The 25,575-nt window shown below is 43.6% G+C and overlaps 1 protein-coding gene across 1 annotated transcript in view; it reads left to right on the top strand.

Annotated features, from left to right (window-relative positions):
* The window catches only part of LOC124613623 (nephrin-like), a 441,549-nt gene that overhangs the window by 282,840 nt on the left and 133,134 nt on the right, over positions 1–25,575 (top strand). The window contains exon 6 of the mRNA XM_047142339.1: positions 11,844–11,995. Coding sequence (XP_046998295.1) covers positions 11,844–11,995 — 152 coding nt within the window. The remainder of the gene's footprint in view (positions 1–11,843; positions 11,996–25,575) is intronic.

Genomic DNA, 25,575 nt, shown 5'->3' with positions numbered 1-25,575 from the left:
GTCGTTGACTCACCAGCCAAAATAACTGTGTCCTTCCTACGAAAAGATCGTCAATACAGTCACAAACATTGCTTAATTCCCCATGCCATCGTTTTTTTCACACTATGCCTGTCTGTAATAGTAACCAAATGCTTTTCGGAAAGTGAGAGACACTCCAACTACCTGACTGCCTTGATCCGGAGCTTTCAATACGGCACGCGAGGAAAGTGTAAGTTGGGTTTAGCACTAGCGGTGTATTGAGAACAGGTGCTGGTTGGCATGGAGGACGTCATTCCGTTCGAGATACCTCATTACCTTTGAGATCGGAAATGGTGCAAAGATTCTACAACCAATGTTTCTCAAGGATATTTGATGGTAGTTTTGTGGATCACTTATGCGACTCTTCTCGTAACCGGATGTGACCAGTGCTTTCTCTTAACTGCTGGGCGCTGATTTTTGTTCAAGGTCTCTACGATAGATTGCAGGAAGACTAAACTCAGCCATAAATCGAGTATAGAATATGAGGGAGATTCCATCGGGCCGTGGGAGTTTCTTCCATTCTTTCTCAACATCACAGATATTAAAATCTATTTCGCTCATACATTCAGCGGTGCGAGAATTAAACTGGGCAATACTTCCGACTTTTTCTTTCCAAAGGAACATTTGAAAACAGAGTTTAGCATATCTGCATTTGCTTTGATAACATATATTTCATTTCCTGCCTCGTCTGTCAATGAATGGACACTAAGTTTCGTGCCGCTGTCAGTCTTTAAATTTCACAAGAACTATGTTGGGTTTTCTGGAAGATTTTACTACTATACTCAGATACTGTAGTCATTGAAGGCTTCACGTATTTCTTTCTTAATAGCCACACGTATTTCACTCAACATCTCTACATCTATAGGCCTATTCTTAGTTTTACACCTATGACACAGTCTCTGTTTCTTTACTGTCTGTATAGCGACTGTATGCGGTGGAAGGTCCCTTCAATCCTGAACTGATCCACTGGCTTCGTATCTGTCCACTGCATGGCCAATTATGATTTATGCTTGAGCCATAGATCCTCTACACGCTCCTCTACAGAGCTAAGAGTTTCAAATTCCTCACTGAATTACGACACAGCTGCTTCTTTATCTACTTTACTGAACATATAAGCCGTTCTACTTCTTTTAGTTGCCCTTCGTAATTAGCTGTTCTTTGTTGCTATAAATACCTCCATGGTCACCGACAGCAGTTTCCATGTGAACATCCTCAAAGAGGTCAGGTTTACTTGTTGCCATTAGCTTTAATACATTTCGTCATCAGCGGGGTACCGAACTATCTGTTCCAGGCAGTTTTCAGAGCAGCCATTGGTGACGTTCCACAGGATGTCTTGCCGCACACACCGCTAACAAAACTATAATTATCCCAAACAATTCAGTTGGAGGAACATCAGCAACTAAACATTATACCAAAGTTGAAAATCCCGCTACAGTTGTAAGGTTCTGTTATCATCCCACGACCGGTTTCGGGCTCTTATAAGCCCATCTTCATATGTCGTAACTTGGTGCTGTGACCCTCGAGTACCGCGGTGTGCGTGTACAAGGCGGGACGTTCTACCTACGAGCGCAGATGCTGGAAGTGATCTCCTTGAACTTGAAGACACAGTTGTGCACGTATCTGGTTGGTTTGATCATCAAGCGAGTGTTACGGAAATGCTTCAGGAACTCAGGTGGGAGTCTCTAGAGGAAAGGAGGCGTTCTTTTCGTGAATCGGTATTGAAGAAATTTAGAGAACCCGGATTTGAGACTGACTGCAGTACAAATTTACTGCCGCCAACTTACATTTCGGGGAAAGACCACAAAGATAAGAGAGATTAGCGTTCGTACAGAGGCATATAGGCAGTCATTGTTCTCTCGTTCTGTTTGGGAGTGGAACAGGGAGAGAAGATGCTAGTTGTGGTACGAGGTACTCTCCGCCACGCACCGTATGGTGTACTGCGTAGTGTGCATGTAGATGTAGATGTAGATATCTGCATGTTCTCGAAGACGTTGAGCTGAACACCGGGTGTGATGTTCCGAATGCGACGTGTCACTGCAGTTTTGAGTTCTTGTACAATGTGCGGATTGTCTTCATAGGACTATCCCTTAAACGTATCCCAAAGAAAGTAATCCGGTGGAGCCAAGTCGGGTGAACGTGGAAGTCACAGTCCTCGAGAGATGAAGTGGTCATCGAAGATGTCCTTTAAAACGTTCATCACCTTGTGGGCAGTACGTGCAGTCGCCCCATTCTGTTGGAACCAGGCATTCTCAATTTCATCCTCATTCAATTCACCTAGGAAGGGCTCCAGAATGCATGTGGAGCACCGTTCTACATTAATGGTGTCCTGAAAGAAGTTCGGGCCAATGATGCGTTTACGAGTCACGGTGCACCGAACACCAACCTTTTGATCAAGCATTGGGGACACCTTAAATTCATGCGGGTTCTCCGTAGACAACATACGACTATTCTGGCTATTCACGTAACCGGAGAGGTGGAACCATGCCTCATCCGAGAAAAACGTTGTGTCAAGAATCGCCTCACCATTTTCCTGCAACAAGGATAGAAACCAGTTTCCAAAGTTCACACGCACCGGGCGATGGGTGTCTTTCAGTTCATGAGCGACGAGCATTTTGTACGGATACACGCATAGTGACATCCGGAGAATCTTGTGGGTGGAACCCACGAACACGTGGGCTGCTGAGCTAGTCGTCTAACCGATTTCATCGTACTTGGCAGCATCATGTCTTGCGCCTTCTCGTCCGATATGGATGTGGATGTTCTGCCTGATTTTGGAGCATTATGAACGCTTCCGGTCTTTAGAAACTTGGTGATTAGGTTCCGTACAGCACCTTCACTCCTGGGAACTTTGCTGCAAATGCAGCTTCTACTGCTGAGGTAAACTTGTCTCCATTACGGAACACATGCCCCACGAAACACTCGTTGTTCAGAAGTCAGCGTGATGACCTGGATTACAATGATGTCACACAAAAAGTTGGTCTTCATTCAAACCGGACCTGCGAACAAATACAAATACCTTGGCACACTGAGCAAATATGGTTCAAATATATTATACAGTGGAAGATGTTGTATTAATAATTGACAATCATATCAGTCATTACTTAGCACATCACAACATGGCACTACATAGTTTCTTTCTGAACACTCTATAGTATGATCACCGAACTTACGAAGTAGCGAAATGAGTTTTCGGTCACTTCAGAGGCTGACTCTGGAGGTTGTTAGATGGTTCGAATTGTAATTTTCTTCCCGCCCCGATACTGAGTCTTGCTCCCACAATGTCACATTCAGTTCTGATTATGTCGGCGTGATTGTGTTTCCAGTTTGCGGCGGCAAATACACCATCTCCACTGCCCCTTAGCCTATTCTTTCGGTGTATACTTAAATTTTCTCCAGAAATCTCACTTCTGTCAGCTTCAGGATTTAGCCAAGATTCTGTGCCTAGTATTACACGAGCTTTTCAGAAGCGCTTGAAATCCTGGCGTTTTGTCGCGAGATCAGTAGTTATCTAGGTTTTTAACGTTCTTACATGTGAGAGAGAGGGGTGGTGTATCTTTGAATCTTCCACTGATCCTTTCGCATTTCCCATACATATTGCTATCTGGACTGCATAGAGAGCCATTTAATCTGAAAAACCAGCAAAATAAAATCTGTTCATCTACACTGATCGTAGAACAGACAGAATAGAAAAGTTGTGGTATGCTTTCCTTCCGCCACAAAGCTGGGATGATGGTGGCAGAACCAGGCGAGATTGCGCTGTGGTTAGCTTATTGGACTCGCAGTCGGAAGGATGTTTGTACAAATTTAGGTTTACCAGGTGCCAGTAAATCGCCTGAACAATCTGCCGCAACAGTTCCTTTGAAAAGGACACAATCGATGTCTTTTCTCAGCATTCCCTCGATCAGAGACACCTCTGTCTCATCAGCGGCGGGTCGTTACGCTTCGTTGCCATGTGATTATGAAATAAAGTACGATAACTTCCATTATACGGCCAACACACATGTTTTGATGTGACAGCACAAAATACGAAATTTGGGCAGCAGACTTCGAAGGGACATAACTTTAAACTTTCCCTGGCCTCATTCTCTGTAAATTCTCTCACAGCTGCGGCTAGAACCAGTGCGCTCTTTGCGGTGGCGGTATCCCCAATGTTTACAAAGAGTGCGAAAAACTACTTAATGACAAATTAAGTGCGCCTGACAAAGAGTACATATACAGTTACAGTGAGGCTACTAAGGAGATATTGGTAGCACAATGGTGACTGAATTAAGTTAGTATAAAAACATTTTTACTTCCGGTATCCTAAGATTTTAGCCGTCGTAGCCGTAGGTATTTAGGTTAAACCTACAAGTGTGCTGTAGTGTAACACATGTCTTTTGGTTCTGATGCAGGAGACGTTAAAATCGTCAAAATTTCTGAAACGTGTCCCGTTATTTCAACCAAAATTTTTAAAAAGGAAAAATTTGCAGCGCAGGCGTAGGGATGATATTAGTCAGTAAAACCAAAAAATGTGATTGACATTGTCGTTGACAACCGCATTGCTGTCAGATATGAGAAGCAGAGAGTCCCATCCTTACTCATGTATTTTGCTTCAAAAGTCCCACGTCTCATACTTTTTCTCAGTTTTGCTGTTTCCTTCTATCTACTCTTCTTTCTACTGTTTCTAATGCAGTCACCTTTCTATAGTTTACTCTCGAACCATATTGAGCCCTCTAGACTGTTAATTTTGTGCAGCAGATCCTGTAATTTTTCCTCACTTTCACATAGGACATAACTGGCATCGGTGAAAGTCATCATTGAAATCCTTTCACTTTCATTTCTAATCACATTGTTTAAACTTTTATATTTTCTTCGTTGCTTTTTCGATTCACAAGTTGGAGGGAGGACAAAGGCTACCAGTCTGCTTTGCTCCCATTTAATTCCAAACACTTCTTCCTTATTCTTGTATTCTTACTATTCGCTCTTGGTTCTTCTATACATTGTGTGTTAATCGTCTTTATTTATAGACTATACTTACTTTTTGTTAGGTTTCAAATACATTTCACATTATACTGTCAAATGATTTTCCTTGGTAGACGAATCCTACGAAACACTCATGACTTTTCTTGAGGTTTGGTTCCAGTATAAAGCGCAAAGTCGGAAATAGCTCTTTGGTGCTATTATCTTAATTCAAACTGTCTGTCATCTCTCAAATTCTCGATTGTCTACTCTATTCGTCTGTAATCTTTCCAGAAACTGGATGCATTTTCTGTTAAGTTGATTGTTCGTTAGTTCTCGTTTTTTTCTGTCTTTGTTTTCTAAGTGCTTGTGAGGTTAACATTATTCCATAAGGCCTGTGGGTATTACCAGACTCATAGATTCTACAAATAAACTGGAATCATCCTCTTCCCGCAATGATTTCAAAAATAGTCTGGGGATGGTATCTGCTTTTCTGCTTTGTATGATCGTCCCCCAAAGCTTTGTCAAACTATCATCGGATATTCCGTCTTCTTGATATCTTCATACACCTTTGTCATATTAGGAAGGATTTCAGCCAGCTCGTACAGGTCGTCCATGTTCCCTTTTCTTCAATCCACTACATCAACTGCGTTTAACAGTCTAAATACTTTTACACCCTTGATGCACGATTAGAAATCAGACTGGATTTGTGGTTATGAAGCTTCTCAGCTTTAATACCTTCACGCTGTTAGTCGTGATAGACTCGCCAATCGGCCTTCCTGGTCTTGAGCTCGATATTTTCCCATTTCACAGTTGTTTGCGATGTCACTCTATGTGTTATAACGTTCTGAATGATACGACACATGCGTGAACTTCTTTGATTAATACCTGATTGTAGATTGGCTTTTAGAAAAGACTACAAATAGATTTAAACACAGCACATTTCACTATAATTATAAACGGCAGTGTGACACCGCACCGCTGTTCAATCCATATTGCCTTCATTGCACCTCAAACTCATTCTACATTACGATTTTGCTATAGTCATGTGTGCTTTCTGCGTTTACTCTTTGCTCAAGCACATAAAAAAATTTGTTCATGACTTATTGAGGTCAAAGGCTTGTATATCATTGTATTTTGAAGTCTACTTTCAACTTAAGTCAGAATTTCGATACTCTAAGCTCTAACTTCAGCATCCTGCAAAACCGTTTAGTAAAGGACAGCAGAGGGCGAAGATGCAAACGAAGACGAATATTTGCGAAGAGGACGCACAGACGTTGATTTTTATTGGTAAGCATCATTAATGCAGTACTATTCCTGAAGTAATCTTCTGAAGCAATGCGCGCACATATTTGTGTGTGTGTGTGTGTGTGTGTGTGTGTGTGTGTGTGTGTGTGGTGTGTGTGTGTGCGTGTGTGCGTGGGTGTGCGCACGTCCTCTATTTTTCTCTGTTTTTCCGTGAACCAACTCTTTCCCTAACCCGAAAATGAATGTATCCCTGAGTCACACGAGTCTTATACCCACGGTATTCTCTATTGTTAATTATTGCTATCGTATGCGGAGAGCTAAGATATGATTGTGGTAGAAAAGTCATGTTTCTCTAATCCGTATGAAAATACAGCTTTTATATGCGCCTGGATTAATCGACAAACTGTACCGTTTTTGTAACAAAGAACCATATGGACAAAGCCCTTTCACAAACAGTAGCCCGCTCTTAGAACTTCCTGAAACGTCTGCTGGCCGGGTTATCATTAAAATGAAATGCAGCTGTTGTCCCTGGAGTGCTGCATATGAATTTTTGTGGAACAGCTTTTCAAGTACACACAAAGATTCGAAGAATTGTTTGCAGAGGCATAGTTTGCGAAACTGCCGCATTGTGTGCCGCCGTATCGTGGAGTCTTGCCAAAACTTTGAAATACGTTTCGAGTAAGAGCGTTCGTTGCGGGAGTCACTCAGAGTAAATTTCACTGAAACGTTCCTCATCCATTATATGTCTATAATGCAGCAATACACTTTAAAAACCGAGCAGCATTTTTCTACTGGAACAATGAACACATAAAACAGCGGGATGTCCTGTTATCAGAAAACACACTGAATCCATAAGCCACGAGCATACATTGTCCTCTACCTCGCATATAGAACTTCCCCCCCCCCCCCCCCCCCCCCTACAATTTTCTTCCTTTGTGAGTTGCAGTTTTACTTCTGGATGCCAATAACTGTGTATAGGGAAAGTTTCTCGGTTATTCAAGAGAATCGAACATTGACATGCTCTTTTGTTTTGTCCTTGATTTTAAAACACAAATTTCAGTTGACACTAATAATCATCGAAAGCTGAGCTGTCCATCAAGGACTCGTCATTTATTCATCATTCCACGGGCAACAGGAAATATTAGTTTTCTTCGACTAAATAAAATTTACGAGAATAGTCATTAGGCTTTATGATCGAAGCTTTGCTGGTTATCATTCAAGCAACTGCAAATTAGAATGGTTTTTGCTTAATATTCTTCTTCGTCACGTGAAATTTACGAAAAATTGTAAACAAAGTCTATTAGATCAAACGAATCCAGTGAGCAACATTCCATCACCAGGAACCTGTTATACGTTGATGTTTTTAATGAACTGGAAGTAAACACGCATTCGCAGTGCTGTTACGAAGACAGCGTTTCTCTCATCTCGAATGGAACAATTCGTTTTGAGTATACTGTTCAGTGTGCATTTTATGGCAAGTACTATAACCAGCATAGAATGGTTCATCACACTGACGTTATCCAAAGATTCAGGTGCTGTCGTGTGACAGAAATCATTGAACATCTGCCTCGCTTTTGGGCGCAGACGACTACATAAGTAGATGACGGCCGTATACAGAATGTGACTCGTTGGTTCCCCGAAGAGAATACAACAGCACCTGCCACTTTGGAGGCCAGTGCGAGGAGTGTGTCATAGCAGACATTTAGCAACCGACTCCACGGAATTAATTTGGCTGCTCTTCACGATGGAATTTGTCAGCTAGTTTTTGATTTGTAGAAGGTTTTAATGTTACCGAACTATCAGTTTAATAAGTCATGGTTCCAACATACCACCAATTTTCTTACAGAAGAATCTAAAAACCGGTAGAAGCCGACCTCATGGAAGATGAGCGTGGATTATGGAGAAATGTAGAACACGCTAGGCAACACTGGCCCGACGACATATCTTAGAAGTTAAGGGAAGACAAACCTACTTTCATAGCGTTTGAAGAGTTAGAGAAAGATTTTGAGAATGTTGACTGGGATACTCTTTTTGAAATTCTGAATGAAGCAGGGGTAAAATACGCGGAGTGAAAGGGTTTTTATAACTTGTACAGAAAGCACATTCTGCTTATAAGTGTCGAGCGTCATGAAGGGAAAGCAGTGGTTGAGGAGGGAGTGAGGCAGGCTTGTAACCTGTCGACAATGTTATTCAGTCTGTACATTGGGTTAGAAGTAAAGGAAACAAAAGAAATGTTTGGATTACGAATTATAGTTCAGGGAGAAGAAATAAAAACTGACGTTTGCTGATGACAACGTAATTCTTTCTGAGACAACAAAAGGTTTGGATGAGCATTTGAACGTTATGGACTGTGTCTTGAAAGGAGAATATAAAATGAAAGTCAACAAAAGCAAACCAAGGATAATGGAACGTAGTCGAATTAAATTAGTTGATGCTGAAGGAATCACATTAGGAAACCATGCACTTAAAGCTGTAAATTACTTTTGTTATTTGGACACCAGAGTAACTGATGATGGCCTAAGTAGAGAGTATGGAAAATGTGGGATTGCAATGTGAAGAAAAGCGTTTCTGAAGAAAAGAAATTTGTTAACGTAGAATGAAGATTGAAGTTTTAGGAAGAGTTTTGTGAAAGTATTTGTACGGAATGTAGCCAGGAATGGAAGTGGAATATGGACGAGAAACAGTTTACATGTGAAGAGAATAGAAACTTTTCAATTGTGATGATACAGAAGAATGCTGAAGATTAGGTCAGTAGAGCAGGTAACTAATAAGGATGTACTAAATAGGACTGGACAGAAAAGAAATTTGTGACAAAGCATGACAAGAAGAAGGGGATCGGCTAATGGGACATAAGCTGAGACATCATGGGATCACCAATCTAGTTTTGAAGGAAAGTGTGGGGTAAAAATTGTAGGCGGAGATCAAGAGAAGAATACAGTAAGCTGATTCATACGGATGTAATTGGCAGTAGTTATTCGGAGATGAAGAGGCGTGCACAGGATACAGTAGCATGGAGAGCTGCCTGCATCAAACCAGCCTTCGGACTGAAGAGTTTTGTCCCTGAAAAGTGGCAGTGTACTTCCCAAGCAAGCATTCCAACGGATTCAGTAGAAACATTGGTCAGTCGCGGTTTTGGCCTGTACGGTACACTGATTTCGGACACATGTAATTATATTGAGAGCTATTATTCATCTTCATAACAAACATATCTGTAGTGGGCTCACCTTTCAAGACGATAATCGACGAATATACAATGCTCAGCTCTGTGTAGTGAAATGAAATAGAAATGAGAATTTGGCGTCATTGGCCTGAAGGCCCCTTAGGGGGCAGGTCCAGTCGCCTTGGTGCAGGTGCAGGTGCAGGTCTTATTACATTCGACTCCATATTGGGCGAGCCGGCCGGAGTGGCCGTGCGGTTCTGCGGTTCTAGGCGCTACAGCCTGGAACCGAGTGATCGCTACGGTCGCAGGTTTGAATCCTGCCTCGGGCATTGATGTGTGTGATGTCCTTAGGTTAGTTAGGTTTAATTAATTCTAAGTTCTAGGCGACTGATGACCGCAGAAGTTAAGTCGCATAGTGCTCAGAGCCACATAGGGCGACCTGCGCTCCGGATGGGGATGAATGATGATGAAGATAACACAACACCCAGTCCCTGAGAGGAGAAAATCCCCGACCCCGCCGGGAATCGAACCCGGGCCCCTTAGGGCAGCAGTCCGTCACGTTGACCATTCAGCTTTCGCCGCGGACACCTCTGTGTAGGTTTCTCTTAGATATTAGGGCGTTCATGACATAAAAGTACTCTAGTTTTTCTTCAGTTTATATTTCCGGTATGAATTTAAAAACTTTGCCGTTATTTATTTCTGATTTCCGTCAATTTAACTAATAAAAATTACGTGTGCGTTACTGCCAATAACAAGTGAGATTAAAAATCGGATCTAATACTTAATAGTTCTGTAGATGACAAATATTAGGTTCAAGGTTTATTTTCCTAATCTGTTGTCATAGCAGGTAAAGACAGATTCCGTGACCATAGTATGAGATGTAGTGTAGCTCTAAATAATGGTTCAAATTGCCCTGAGCACTATGGGACTTACATGTGAGGTCATCAGCCCCTAGAACGTAGAACTACTTAAACCTAACTAACCTAAGGACATCGCATACATCCATGCCGGAGGCAGGATTCGAACCTGTGACCGTAGCGGTCGCGCGGTTCCAGAGTAAAGCGCTTAGAACTGCTGGGCCACAGCGGCCGGGTGCAGTGTAGCATTGCTGCCGTTCCCTGTCCTGTACTTGAAGCACAGTACAACGGAAGTACAAATCAATACGCTTCTTAAGCTCCAAGGTTTATGATGTTTCCTCTACCACACATACAGCTGGAGGACTTAATTTGTTGCATGAATGATTTTGGTATTTATTTTTACTGATTTTTGACAGTAAACCTTAGCACACTGGGCATTAAACTGTTGTTAGTCTGACACTGGAGTTAATTAACCAACTGCGATACCCTCGCGCTTACAAAATGAAATGGAACTAAGAAATCTGTCAAACGAAGGTTTCGTAAGTACTTCTTTAAGATCTGTTTTCTTAGAATGTCTTAATGGATGACCATCGTTGGCCAGTATGGCGGCGACAGGGCAAGATACCCGGCTCCTTGCACTGCGATGTTCTCGTGGCGTCATGGTGTGGGAATCCATCGGATTTGACTTCAGGTCCCGGATGGTAGTTATTGAGGGAATTCTCTTGGAACGACGGCACGTCCTGACGTCCTGTGTTCTGATGTTCAACGGCTCACGTGACAGTATCGTTATGCCACTTTTCAGCTCGAAAAATCTTGTTCACTGATGCAACGTGTCTCTATGAGGTGTAGGAAATGTAACAGTAATATTGGCAGGAAATAAATGGAAATTTTTTTAGACATTACCTGCAATAGGACTTGCATACAAATCACCGTCTTCTACTGTTCCGTGGTGCCGCTCTCTTTACACCACATCATATGTCGCTTAGCAGTGGTTACCGAAATATGTGGCTGATGAGGAGCTGCTCGACCATTACACACGATTTTTTTCTTTTTTTTTGTCTCGACGAACAGTCTTTGTGGTAGCTCGACTGCTGTTAGTAATTTTGAACCCACAAGTGGTTCGTTCCACAGATTTCATATGATTTTATAGAACGATCCAGAGCTGTGGTCGGTGATCACTCCTAAACGGTATGTGAGGTCTGCCTGGTCTCGCTTTAGGTGTGGCGGTACCTTCGCTTTTCTACTTCACGGGCACATCACCATCAGGCGACTAGGACAACTTTAGAAAAGTTGAAATGTTCTCGATGGGTTTGTTACTCTCGTAATACCCAAAGACTAGTCCACGTTCAAAGTCACTGAGTTCTTCTGACAGGTCCATTCTGATCCTACTGCTTCCCTACGGATCAAGCAATAAACCGCGTCTGCATTTTTACTGGCGGATCTGTCTCTCGTGACACGTAAGAGTCATTTCCACATTGGATACTGGTCTCTGGATACTTTTGATCAGATGATGCAGTTTGAAAAGAGGATTGTTTAACTGTGAAAGCACCAGTTGGTAGCGTGACTTCGCCCCGTGGAGTCGCCTAGAGAGACGATGCAGCAGTGCTTGGTGTGTGTTGCAGTGCGGCCTCTTTGGGTGCGCCTGGTGGGGGAGAACCGGCCGCTATCTGCGGACAACACATACCAGCTGTCGTGCGAAGCGGTGGGCACGCGGCCGCAGCCAGTCTTCTCCTGGTGGAAGGCCGGCGTCCAGTTGCGCAACTCACGCGAGACGGTGAGTCGCCTCTCCTCAAGCTGCGATTCGCCTGTACAGGACAGATTAATTCTATATTTTAGATTTCAAATCTCCTTTTAAATGTAAAACATACTTTTTTGTAGTATGGTGCGGCCCGTCAGCCTACATCCTCAATTTTTTGCTTGATGTCTTCCTCTACAACTTTTACCCTTTACACTTCCCTCTGCTAGCGCGAAAGTTAATACCTTATGTCTCAGTCGTGTCCTGTCATCCTGTCACTTCTTCTTGTCACTGTTTTCCACATCTTCCCTTCCTCGACAATTCTTTACAGAACCTCATCATTCCTTACCTTATAAGCCCATCTAATTTTCAGCATTCTTCTTTACCACCACATCTCAAAAGCTTCGATTCTCTTCAGTTCCAGTTTCCCCAAAGTCCATACCTCACTACGAAACAACGACATGTTCCAAACATACATTTGCAGAAATTTCTTCATCAAATGAAGACATATGTTTGATATTATTAGTATTCTCTTTGGCAGGAATGCCCTTTTTGCCAGCCCTAATGTGCTTTCTATGTGTTTCATGTTCCGTTCATCGTCGGATATTTTGCTACGTAGATTGCAGGATTCCGTAACTTCAGTTACTTCGTGATCATCAATCTCGATGTTAACTTTCTCGCTCTTCTCATTTCTGCTACTTCTCGTTACTTTCGTCTTTCTTCGATTTACTCTCCATCCATATTATGTATTGACTAGGCTCTTCATTTCATTCAACCTATCCCATAATACATTTTCACTTTAACTGAGGACAGCAATGCTATCAGCAAATCTTATCATTGAATCCTTTCACCTTGAATTTTGATCCATATTTTTAACCTTTCTTTTATTTTTATCATTGATTCTTCGATGCATAAATTGAACAGGAGAGCGACAGACTACATCCTGTCAAAACATATACATAATTTTTTTTAAAATGTGTAATATTGTTAATTGTCTAATTTTACTATCGAGAAACCGTCTCACGGATTTAGATTTCCACCTAAACTGTTCGTTCAACGAAATTGTAGGTAACTCCATTCCACCTGTGTCATTAACGCAACACCATCCTTCCAAAATGAGCAGTTGACCTCTACAGAGAAGCCTCTACTCGTATCATGAAGAATGGAGATTCCAGTTTCAGCTATCTTGAACCACCTGAGACGAAAGCCTGTATTGTTCCTCAGGAGAGGAAATACACTTTCCCTCCCTGGCTCCTCAATTTATCTGTTTCTTCACGTGTAGCGCGAAAACAGACACGATACAATATTGCGTCCTTCTCCGCGACTACGAGGGGAACTCATAAAGTTTATAAGTATCATATAAAAAATGAGGTATACAACTGTGTTGCTGCGATACGTTGAAATCCCTGCGCCATAGTAGCGTAGCTCGACGCAAACGAATTTAGGATCCAGCACCAGGCGTGATGATACTGGGTGTCTTTGAGAGCACGATACGATCTCCTTCCCTTCGTTTAGCGAACAGTAACCGTTACATTTTGGACATTTCAAATCCGGAGGCTGTGGCCTATTTCTGAAGTTACCTCGACGTTATGTTTAACAGTATAACGCAAGACCACGCGGACTCGTGCTCTTCTGTCCTACCTCGATTCAGAGGATGTGCGACTGTTGCCCAAAGCATACAATGCTTGTGCATATCCCGCTCAGAAGCTCAGTTGAATTCATATCCAGCCAAGTAAGAGCCATTGCCGCTATAGGTGGCAGCTCTGCATACTAAATTTGGTACACAGTTCTTCGAGGTGACGTGAATCATGTAATAGAGGTACGCAAATGTACAGATAGCGGTAGTAACACGTACACACAATAGAAAAAGGCAGTGCATTCGTGGGGCTGTCATTTATACTCGGGTGATCTATGTGAGGAGGTTCTCGACATATTATGGCCGCACGAAGGGAACTAACAGACTTAGAACGCAGAACAAAATAGTTCAAACGGCTCTGAGCACTATGGGGTTTAACATCATCGGTCCCCTAGAACTACTTAAACCTAACTAACCTAAGGACATCACGCACATGCACGCCCGAGGCAGGATTCGAACCTGCGACGGTAGCGGTCGCGCGGTTCCAAACTGAAGCGCCTAGAAACGCTCGGCCACACGGCCGGCAACGCAGAACAGTAGTTGGAGCTAGACGCATGATACTTTCCATTCCGGAAATCGTTAGGGAATTCAGTAGTCGGACACCCACAGTGTCAAGAGAGTACCGAGAATACCAAACTTCAGGCATTACAAATGGTTCAAATGGCTCTGAGCACTATGGGACTTAACATCTATGGTCATCAGTCCCCTAGAACTTAGAACTACTTAAACCTAACTAACCTAAGGACACCACACAACACCCAACCATCACGAGGCAGAGAAAATCCCTGACCCCGCCGGGAATCGAACCCGGAAACCCGGGCGTGGGAAGCGAGAACGCTACCGCACGACCACGAGCTGCGGGCATTAGGCATTACATCTCATTGTGACAACGCAATGGCCGACGGCCTTCACTTAACGACCGAGGGCAGCGGCGTTTACGTGGGATTGTCAGTGCTAACCGACAAGTGACACTGCATGAAAACCCCCCAGAAATACGACGGACTTATCCGTTAGGACAGTGTGGCGTCAATGGGCTATGGCAGCAGATGACCGAGGCGAATGTCTTTGCTAAAACCACGACATTGCCAACAGCGTCTCTCCTGGGCTCCTGACCATGCCGATTGGACCCTATACGACTGGAAACCGTAGCCTCGCCACTTGAGTCCTGATTTCAGGTATTAAGAGTCGATGAATGTGGCGCAGACCTCACGAAGCTGTGAGATGTCAACAAGGCCCTGGGCAATCTGGTGCTGGCTCTATAATGTTGTGGGCTGTGTTTACGTGGAATGGAGTGGGTCCTCTCGTCCAAATGACCCGATAATTCACTGTAAACAGAAATGTTCGGTTGCATGTTGACCATTTGCAGCCACTTGTGAATTGTTGACGAGTGGTTTGAAGAACATTCTGGACAATTCGGGAGTACGATTTGGTCACCGAAATCACCATACATCAGTAACATTTATGGGACATAATCGAGAGGTCATTTCGTCAAATAATTCCAGCACCGTCAACTCATTCCCTGTTATGAAGATGTATAGCGGCAGAATGACTCGACATTTCTGCGGAGGAATTCCAACGAGATTTTGCGTCCATGTCACATCGAGCTGCAGCATTACGCAGGCCAAAAGGAGGTAGGACACAGTACTGAGTGGTGTCCTATGACTTTTGTCACCTCATTGTATAGCCCTGACAGCGCATAAAACGGTACTATTTCGGGATTCATACCATCTGAACTATTGGTGATGAAAGGGTAGAGTGCCCGCATCTCGTGGTCGTGTGGTAGCGTTCTCGCTTCCCACGCCCGGGTTCCCGGGTTCGATTCCCGGCGGGGTCAGGGATTTTCTCTGCCTCGTGATGGCAGGGTATTGTGTGCTGTCCTTAGGTTAGTTAGGTTTAAGTAGTTCTAAGTTCTAGGGGACTGATGACCATAGCTGTTAAGTCCCATAGTGCTCAGAGCCATTTGAACCATTTTTGAAAGGGTAGAGTCGAGTGTTTTTGTAGCTCTTTGGTTAGGGACCGTTTGTGTACTGAAAAGAAGAATCGTCCTAGTGTCACTAACCTACATTACCGAATCAATATGCGAATTCATTCGTACCAAAGCCGAAACGCGAATTCGAAGACCTTTTTGCACAAAAAAACGGCTGAAAATTTTACCATACATGTAAGATCCCGATCTCGAATAGCTCAGATAATTTTCTTGTAATCTTTATTACTTTGCGTGATATAAAGTGTCAAAGCTACCCTAGTTGTAAACGTAGATTACGCACTTAAAATACGGTGTGAGATAAAAGCGTCTGCAAAGTGTCTCCGTTGTCATCATAAGGGTTCTGAGAACTTCATGTTGCAGTACTCACATCAAAATTTTTGTAATCTTAAAATACTTTCTGAGAAGTAAAATTGGTTTTGTGTTACTTCAATTTCTTGTAAGTAAAGTAACAAAATTTTACAGTCCCTAAAATGCTTTTCGTATAAATGGAAGTTGCAGCAGGTAAAAGAAAAGACCAGCGGAGAAATTCCGCTATCAGAGCACAATACGGCGAAGAAACTCCTGTTTAAGAGACTGTGACTAAAAAGAGGTGTACCACTTGCCTCGTTCCACCTTTCTCAGCACCTTCAAAATTTGTCCCGAAAATTCTGGTATGTGATCATATTTGCTCTCTTTTATGCAGAGAGAGGAGGGGAGAGTGGCAGTGAGAAAGAGACAGAAAATTAATAAATGAAAGAAGACAGTAGACAGCGGTTATGATGTAGAAAGTACAACGCAATCTATGGCAGTGAAAGAGAAAAAGGGACAGTAACAGTGGTACATAGTTGATAATGACAGAACGGTGCTAGGAAAAGAGCGAATGAGATATTGTCAGTAGAAGTGGAATAGAGAGACGTAGTAAGTGGTATTTAGTAGGAGCCATTGATAATGAGAGACAGAGTCTATGACAACGACGAATAGAAGGATAGTGACAATGAGAAGATACAGCAGCGGCGGGAAGGAATAGATAACAGCAGTAGGAAAGAGCAAAAGGAAGACAGTTAGAGTGAGTAGAGACAGTAATAGTAAGGTAGAACGAAGGTTACTGTGGCTCTGGGACGACACAATGACAGAGTCACTTAGAGATAATGAAAATTAGTTGAGCTGAGTTAGTGAATGGCAATGGGCAAGTTGGAGTGGATGGGTATGACCGACTTATAGTGATGGACGTAGTGGTGCGAGTGAATTACAGTTAGGGGAGCTTGTGGGAGTGAGAGGTGAGTTGTATGTTAAAAAACGATGTCGAATATGTTCGCATGCCATATTTTTTGGGAAAATTTTAAACTGCCGAGAAAGCTAGACTGAAGGAGCAGCTACCACACTTTTCAATCAGTCTTTTAAAAAGGAGTCTATTCGTCCAACTGGTTCTTATTACTATGCTGTACACACAAACTTCGGTAAGCAAAATTTCATTTGATGTGCTTTTTGGTGATGCAGTTTTACTGGCCAGCTTTGTATTTGTGGACGGATGCCAATGTCGGTAAAAGAAGGTGGTGTCTAGCGTAAGTAGAGTATATTGAATACCTGCAACATATAGGCTAATACCATCACTTAACCTTTGATAAATATAGGTATGTAAAACAGTTAACTCCCTTAGCTAAATTATGAAACGGATCTAAGTTAATACTACAGTGAATTCACTGGAAACAAATTCATTAGCTACCGGTAATTCTAAATTCTATGGGGCTTGTCTCCGAAATCCTCTCCGAGCGAGTTGCAGAGCAAGGAAGCCATAGGAAGTTGCTGGTGTTGGTAGGCGACAATTCTGCAGCGATTATCCACCGCGTTAGGCTGCAGTCAGGACAACAGTTCTGGCAACGGGTCATACGGCACTAAAGCTGCAGCATCTGCCTCCAGCGACGCACTTTTTGCGTCCTAGTGGGTAAACGCTTGGACGGCATACTGAGGCGATCCAAGCGGCGTCTAATCAGCTCGTTAGCTTTTATGGTTTCAATTACCAGCGCCTGGCCGGCGGCATAGCAGCGCCTTTATCTCGTTAGGACCTGTGGCTGGCTTTCCGCCCACTTCGCGTCCCTAGTACGAAGCAGCAGACCAGCGGGGTTGCGCTATCGGACGCTGCTAGCTGCTGCGGATCCCGCCACCAGAAAATCAGTCTCTCTCACCAGGGCTTCGAAATTTGGTAGCTTTATTCCGTTCGACACTGTATGCGTCAATCGAATATGTATTTGATGTAATAAAGCTGTAACTTTCAAGGTCTGTCGTTGAACGGAAGGTTTGTGGCTACTGTTGGCAACGATGAGAAATACGATGATAGAGGTAAAACGTTTAGTGATTATTTGCACTGCTTTATTTAACTTGTACACGTCTTTAACCCTAGAACACTAATGCCTCTGTACCTATGCCAAGTACTAACGATCAGTAAATTTTCATTTAAATAGAGTATACGAGGGTAACCCTAAAAGTAAGATCTCCTATTTTCTTGTAAGTACATAGACCAGTTTATTTCTAGAGTGGTTAACATCAGTTTACACCTTGAACATTTTGTTATTTTTCGACCTAGTCACCTTTTCTGTCGATCATTTTCGTAGACGCTGTGACAGTTTTTATTTGCCCATGTCATACCAGCTCGCCGCCATGGTGTTCAGAAAGTTATGAACCCCTTCTTGCAACTCGTCGTCGGAGCTGAGTCGCTTTCCGGCCAAATGCTCTTTTAACCTAGGGAACAGGTGACACTCACTGGGCGCTAAGTCAGGACTATAGGGTGGGTGGGTGATTATGTCCCTCTGAAACTGTTGCAGGAGAGCAACGGTTTGCCGAGCGATGTGTGTGCGAGCGTTGTTATGGAGAACGTGTACGCCCTTACTCAACATTCCTCTTCTCCGTTTGTGAATTGCCCGTTTGAGTTTTTTCAGAGCCTCACAGTACCTGTCAGCGTTAACTGTGGTCCCAGTGGGCATAAAGTCGTCCAACAATACCGTTTCCCGATCTCAAGAAACGGTTGTCATGACTTTACCGGCAGATTGTGTTTGTTTGAATTTCCGCGGATTTGGCGAAGAAGGAAGCCGCCACTGGCATGATTGTTGCTTGGTCTCAGGTGTAATATGGTATTCTCAGGTTTCGTCATCCGTGACAATTGAGTCCAGAAGTTGTCGGGTTTCCGGGTTCGATTCCCGGCAGGGTCGGGGATTTTCTCTGCCTCGTGATGACGGGTGTTGTGTGCTGTCCTTAGGTGAGTTAGGTTTAAGTAGTTCTAAGTTCTAGGTGACTGATGACCATAGATGTTAAGTCCCATAGTGCTCAGAGCCATTTGAAGCAGAAGTTATCCTGTTCTGATGCAGGCCGGTGAAGAAATGCGCGGGAAGCGTCAACTCGTTGCCGCGTGTGGTCCTCAGTCAGCATGCGTTGCACCCATCTTGCGCACACCTTCCGATAGTTCAATGTTTCCTTTAAAATTCTGTGAGTGGTGCTTCGGGAAACCTCAGGAACTAACGTGATCCAGCAATTTTCACGCATGCGTTGCTCAACCTTCAACATTGTCTTTTCAGTAATTGACGGTCTCCCGCTCCTTTGTTCGTCGTGAATTTCGGTCGGACCAGCTGCTAACTCTCTACACTTACGAAAATTTTTGACATCCATGCACGACTCACCATACACTTCCGTCAATTGGCGATGGATTTCAATCGGCGCAGTGCCCTTTGCGTTCAGAAACCGAATAGCTACGCGCAATTCGCACTTGGCGGCAACATCCAACGGGAGCTCCATTCTCAACGGCTGCCAAGCCAAGACCGAGCGCCTCAGCCCTGCGTGCTCATGTTTGCTCATAGCGCGTGAAGCACTCCTCATAGGAGTGTGACCAAATGCCACACAAACAGAGTCCTGTACTTATAAAAAAATAGGAGACCTTACTTTTTAGGGATTACCCTCGTATTATGACGTATTATAATTAAAAGCTTATAATTGATTTGAAGCCTTCAATACAAGAGTGAGTAGTTCACGAAAATGATTTTCAAACTATGCACAATAATACTACTATGTGTCCATTGTTATATGAAAACGAGGAACATACTGAGTGCACAAATAGCTTACGAGAAAACAGCTGGGTGAAGTCGCCGACAGCAGCCAATGTTTCGACAGGAGCACGTCCTACCATTTTCAAGACATAACTGCAGCAAGTAATCGCTGTGAAAGCGAATTTAAAACTTCAGCTTTCAGAGAAACTCAGTAAAGATAGCACACACACATACACACACTCTCTCTCTCTCTCTTTCTCTCTCTCTCTCTCTCGCTCTCTCTCTCTCTCTCTCTCTCCCCCTCACGCGCATGCACATGCACACACACTGTAGGCACTAGCGCTATCACAAACCAAAGACGCTCGACGTCAGAAGTTACCGATAGTGAAATGAATAACCAATGGGTCACGTCGCATAAACTCTAACCCTCTGGTTTTTGACTATTGTCAGAGTACAATTCCATGCAGACTTTATAAGGTTACGTACCAATTATTTTCAACAGTTTCCTTAATAACTCTCTCCAATAGCTTGAATTGCATGTCAGAATTTTCGTTTTGTTATATTCCTAGGATGACCGGTGCCAAGACAACGTTCTACAATGGCCGATTGCCTCGGCTGTTGTAAGCTTGTGTTCCGTACACCGGCCCTTCACAGTCCTGTTAATCTGACCAATACATTACATGCCAAAACTGCAAGGAACACGTTAGTCACCCGTCTTACGCAAACCATCTAACCTAAAAGAACCTGATCCTAGATGGTGGTCGAAAAACGCACTTCACATGATACTTCCGCAAAATATGACCAATTCTGTTCCAAATGCTCAGTCCGTAAGGCAAAAGTGGCGATCTCGGTATTATCATCACTCACCCGGTGCACACTTGGTCGATACCGCAACGCACGTCAAATCTGTCTTTCACTATAACTATTCTCACGAGAAGTGACTTCGAGACCGGCAAAGCCACCTGAAACACTCTCAAGGTCCGATACGACATGGGCCCTGTGAACTAAGGTATGAAGTAACCGTTCACGTTGAGCCGGATGGTGTCAACTATCAGCCTTTGGATACAAGTCGGTATGAGTAGGCTTTCTATAAACGGTATGTCCTAACGTACCATTCAGCTTCCTTCAGTCCAACACACCAAGGAAAGAAAGTCAGCCAAAATTTTCTGCTTCCATCGTGAACGAATATTCGTGTGGATTGAATTTAAGTGTAGCACAAAGTCGTTGAAATTCTCATTGCCATAGTTTCTACCGGCGCTTAGAGCCCTAACCACAAGATGCACGCCGGCCGCGGTGGTCTCGCGGTTCTAGGCGCGCAGTCCGGAACCGCGCGACTGCTACGGTCGCAGGTTCGAATCCTGCCTCGGGCATGGATGTGTGTGATGTCCTTAGGTTAGTTAGGTTTAAGTAGTTCTAAGTTCTAGGGGACTGATGACCACAGATGTTAAGTCCCATAGTGCTCAGAGCCATATGAACCATTTGAACCACAAGATGTACAACAGAAGAGTTGCACCCAACCGTACGGCACAATCACTTAATATCTGCAGATGATCTATACTGCCTGCAGAAACTATGTGATAATAATCAACTGGCGCATTAAGCTGTCTTACGTTGGTATTGATTTTTGTTTGTGGTAAGGTCTTATGGGGCCAAACTGCTGACGTCATCGGTCCCAAATCCTACACACTACTTAATCTAACTTAAACTAACCTACGCTGTGGACAACACACACCCATGCCCGAGGGAGAACTCGAACGTCCGACGGGGAGAGCCGTACGGAACGTGACAAGGACCCCAAGACCATGCGGCTACCCCGCGCGGCTTGGTAATGATTCGGTACCTTGATGACCTTCATAAATTCCTCTTCGTTAACCAATACATTTTTACGGAACTGCATCCCAGTGTGGTCGCAGAGCAAGTCCTGGCCTCAAAAACCGGGACGTCTCTTAACAAAATGTATTCAAATTACCTTTCAGAAGTACCACCCCTCCTCAATAGTCACGGGGGACTTGGACTTAAAAATCCAGTAATCAACTGCGCGGTAATTCTTCTCGAAGGGGAGTGCAAAATCATCAGTTATACTAACATCACCATAGTTAAGAACTTCAGCGTATCCTTCTAGCATGAAGTGGATCTATCGCGGTTCCAGATGTTTTTACTAATGGTTGTACCATACTAAGTTGCATCTGCTGCAAAGCCCTGAAATAAAGGGGCGAGGGAGTGCGCCGTCCGGAGTGGCCGAGCGGCTCTAGGCGCTACAGTCTGCAACCGCGCGATCGCTACGGTCGCAGGTTCGAATCCTGCCTCGGACATGGATGTGTGTGATGTCCTTAGGTTAGTTAGGTTTAAGTAGTTCTAAGTTCTAGGGGACTGGTGACCACAGATGTTCAGTCCCATAGTGCTCAGAGCCATTTGGACCATTTTTGAGGGAGTGCTTCACAGTTTCATGTGGATATGAAATGAAATGTCGTGTGGCTAAGGCCTCCCGTCGGGTAGACTGTTCACCTGGTGCAAGTCTTTCGATTTGACGCCACTTCGGCGTCTTGCGCGTCGATGGGGATGAAATGATGATGATTAGAACAACACAACACCCAGTCCCTGAGCGAAGACAATCTCCGAGCCAGCCGGGAGTCGAATCCGGGCCCTTAGGATTGACAGTCCGTCGCTCTGACCACTCAGCTACCGGGGGCGGACTCAGTTTCATGTTATTCATACACAACAAATGTTTTGTCCTCTTCCGCTGCACACATAGCAACCAAGTTCCCACAGCTCACTTAGCCAAGGCATGGAGCAACGTCTTACCTCGAATGACACCCATTTCAGCTCATGTATGTTGGTATGAAGTGATCACCAACAGCGTGCCTACGCGTAAGAAGTTGAACCGGGCCAACCTTGCACAGTATCTTCTCTGCGAATTCCTGATACCATCCAACAGCAATTCTTCTGTCGGGACCAGACAGAGATGTCGAACTGATACGAAGGAAGTGGCTGTCGTTACTAGGACGGCTTGTCACACAGTCACATTGTCATATTTGTTACCCTCCGACAGTGAATTCTTCCGGTCCTCCAAACATTACAGTGTTCTGTGGTTTGAAGGACACTTCGTGTACTGTGCCTTACCGAATGCATGTCCCGATTTACAAGACTTAAGGCTCTACCTTATGATTCATATGTAATGAATCGATTTTTTGTGGCTGGCCTGATGCAGCTGCCGCGAAATCCTGTCTTGTGCCAACCTCTCCATCTCAGAGGGCCACTTCCACACAACGTCTTCATTTATTGGTTAGATGTATCCCAGTCCCTGTCTTCCCGTACAATTTATATCTCATAACCTACCTCCAGTGCCATGGCATATAGTCCCTGGTGCCTTAACATATGTGCTACCATTCTACCCCTTTTTGCGGTCATTCGATATGTTTCTTTCTTCGCGAAATCCGCTAATAATGTTCTGATTTCTTATGTTATTAGGATACCTAATTTTCAACATCCGTGTATAGCAACACATCTCAAACGTTTCTGTTATCTCCTTTTCGAGTTCTCTCACTGCCATGATTCGCTATCGTGTTTGTTGCTAGCAAAAGTTTCATGGGCAGCAGTGTCCTCCTTGCTTTACCAATTTGCACTTTATGCCTGTCTTGCTTTGTCGGTGATGTATTATTTCGCTTCTAGGGTAACAGAATCACGTCGTCTACCTCCGTGTCACCTGTTTTTATTTAAATTTTGCCGGTAATATCATTTCAGCTTTTCCTCCTTACTTTCTTCTGTTTGCACTCAGTCCATAGCCTGTACCCACTACACTGATCAGTCTAGTAAACTCGTCCTGCAATTCTTCTCCTCTTTCTGGACTGTGCTTTCACCGAGACTTATCATTAATAACCTTTAACCCTGAATTTTAATCCTACTCTTGAAAACTTTGCTTTCGTCATTGCTTTTCTGATGGAAAGGTACAACAGTAGGGGTCTAAGGGCGACATATCTTACACCTTACGTAATCCGGGCACTTCGTTCTTGGTCTTCCATCTTAGCTTCTCCCTTTCCTTGCACATAATCTGTAATTTCTATCGTTCCCCTGGGTTTAGTCATATTTCTTCTAAGAATTTTGAACACATTACGGGATTTTACATCGTCAAACCCTTTTAAATCGAAAACGTCTGTGAACATGTTTGATTTTTCTCAAGCTTTGATTCTGTTACCGAATGCTACGTCAGAACAGGCTGTCCGGTGCTGGTCATCATCCTCATTTTCTGTTCCATTTTTTGGTATATAAATCTACCTTTCCTAAATTAATAAGCATTATAATGTCCACATTTTAATCAACGACCAACCCCATTACATCTCCATCCCATCCACTACAAACAATCCCCTACCACCATTCTACAAATTACAGAGAAGGATTAACGGCTTTGCATTCTGTATTTTATTAGTTCCCTTACATTATGCGTTTGGTCTGTGAGGCCAGTGACGCAAACAGCAATAGGAGTGCTACACAGGTTCAGAAAGTAGCTGAGTGCCAGATATTGCCTGGGTTTGTATTTATCCCAGTCGTCTATTAGCGCAGCTCCTCCGTCCTCCCCTCTGTGTCCATCGCCTCCTCGCCCTTTCTCTGTCCATCTCCTCTATCACTCCCTATTAGTCCATCTCCTCCTCTTCCTCTCTCTGTCCGTATACTCCTCCTCCTCCAGCTGTTCATTTCGTTTCCCCCATCTCTCTGGTTACCTCTTCCTCCTCATGTCTTTGTCCATCTCCTCTTTCGTTCCTATTTCCATCTCCTCCTCACCCATCTCTGTGTCCATTTACGCATTCCCTCTCTCCTTCCCTTGATGTATCTGAAATTTGGCGCAAATGGCTCTGAGCACTATGGGACTTAACATCTTAGGTAATAAGTCCCCTAGATCTTAGAACTACTTAAACCTAACTAACCTAAGGACATCACACACATCCATGCCCGAGGCAGGATTCGAACCTGCGACCGTAGCAGTCCCACGGTTCCGGACTGCAACGCCTAGAACCGCACACCCACCACGGCCGGCGTCTGAAATTTGGCTGAAATAGTTGCAGTGTTTAGGGTGAGCATTTCACCGGTGACTCAGCCCACGTTTGCACATTTCATATATATTCCACACGTTTTTAACATACATCACACTTATTTGTACACATATTTAACCTGTATTTTTAGAGAATTTCGCAATGTCGTATCCCTTAAACTATGCGTCCCACAGTGAAATAGTTTTGTAGATACAGTCAGCCGGAACTGTTGATACTGTCTGCGAAAAGGGTTGCAAATAAAAAGTTTAAAGGATGAGGCGGTTTTTACGTATCTCGATGTTTATGACACCATATAGCCTAAACTACGGGTCAACAGTGATATAATTGGGCAGGTTCCTATAGCGGTATATGTGAATACTATCTGAAAACTGTTTCGAATATAGATAGTAGCAATGAGGTAATAAATTAAAACGTCACCCATAATGCGACAGTTTTACTGTGTGAACAGTGACAATGTAGTAAGCGACAAACTTTTTCCTTTTTTCCTTTCACCATTTTGTGGGGTCTTAAGAGAGAAGAAGTTATGTAATAATTTGAAATTACGTGTAAGATTTGTAGCAAGTCTCTAAGAGCTCACTTTCTCAAATACTGCATAACTGAAGCATGGTAATTAATGTGTCGCGGGCTACACTGCTTTTCCTCCGCCACCTCAAACCCTCTGATAGAAAGGTGGTTCTTACCACTACAGCGGTGATTTCAAAACAGCAAGCGATATGTGTACCAAGTTTAATTGAAATCGATGCAGTGGTTTAGGAGGAATTGTCGAACTTACATACACATATTTTATAATATGTAGGGACTGAACTTATGAAGTTACGTAAGTGTTATTTCGTACCGTTGGAACAGGAAATTCATTTGATTTTATCTGCTTAAAGCCACGTCGACAAGAGTACCCATCGACACTGAGAAAAAGGCTTCCGTGTCGATGGTGGATGTACCTT

This window comes from Schistocerca americana, chromosome 4 (genome assembly GCF_021461395.2).
Source record: "Schistocerca americana isolate TAMUIC-IGC-003095 chromosome 4, iqSchAmer2.1, whole genome shotgun sequence".
NCBI lineage: Eukaryota > Metazoa > Arthropoda > Insecta > Orthoptera > Acrididae > Schistocerca > Schistocerca americana.
Note: the sequence above shows the minus strand (reverse complement) of the source record. Positions and strands in the feature narration are given on the sequence as shown.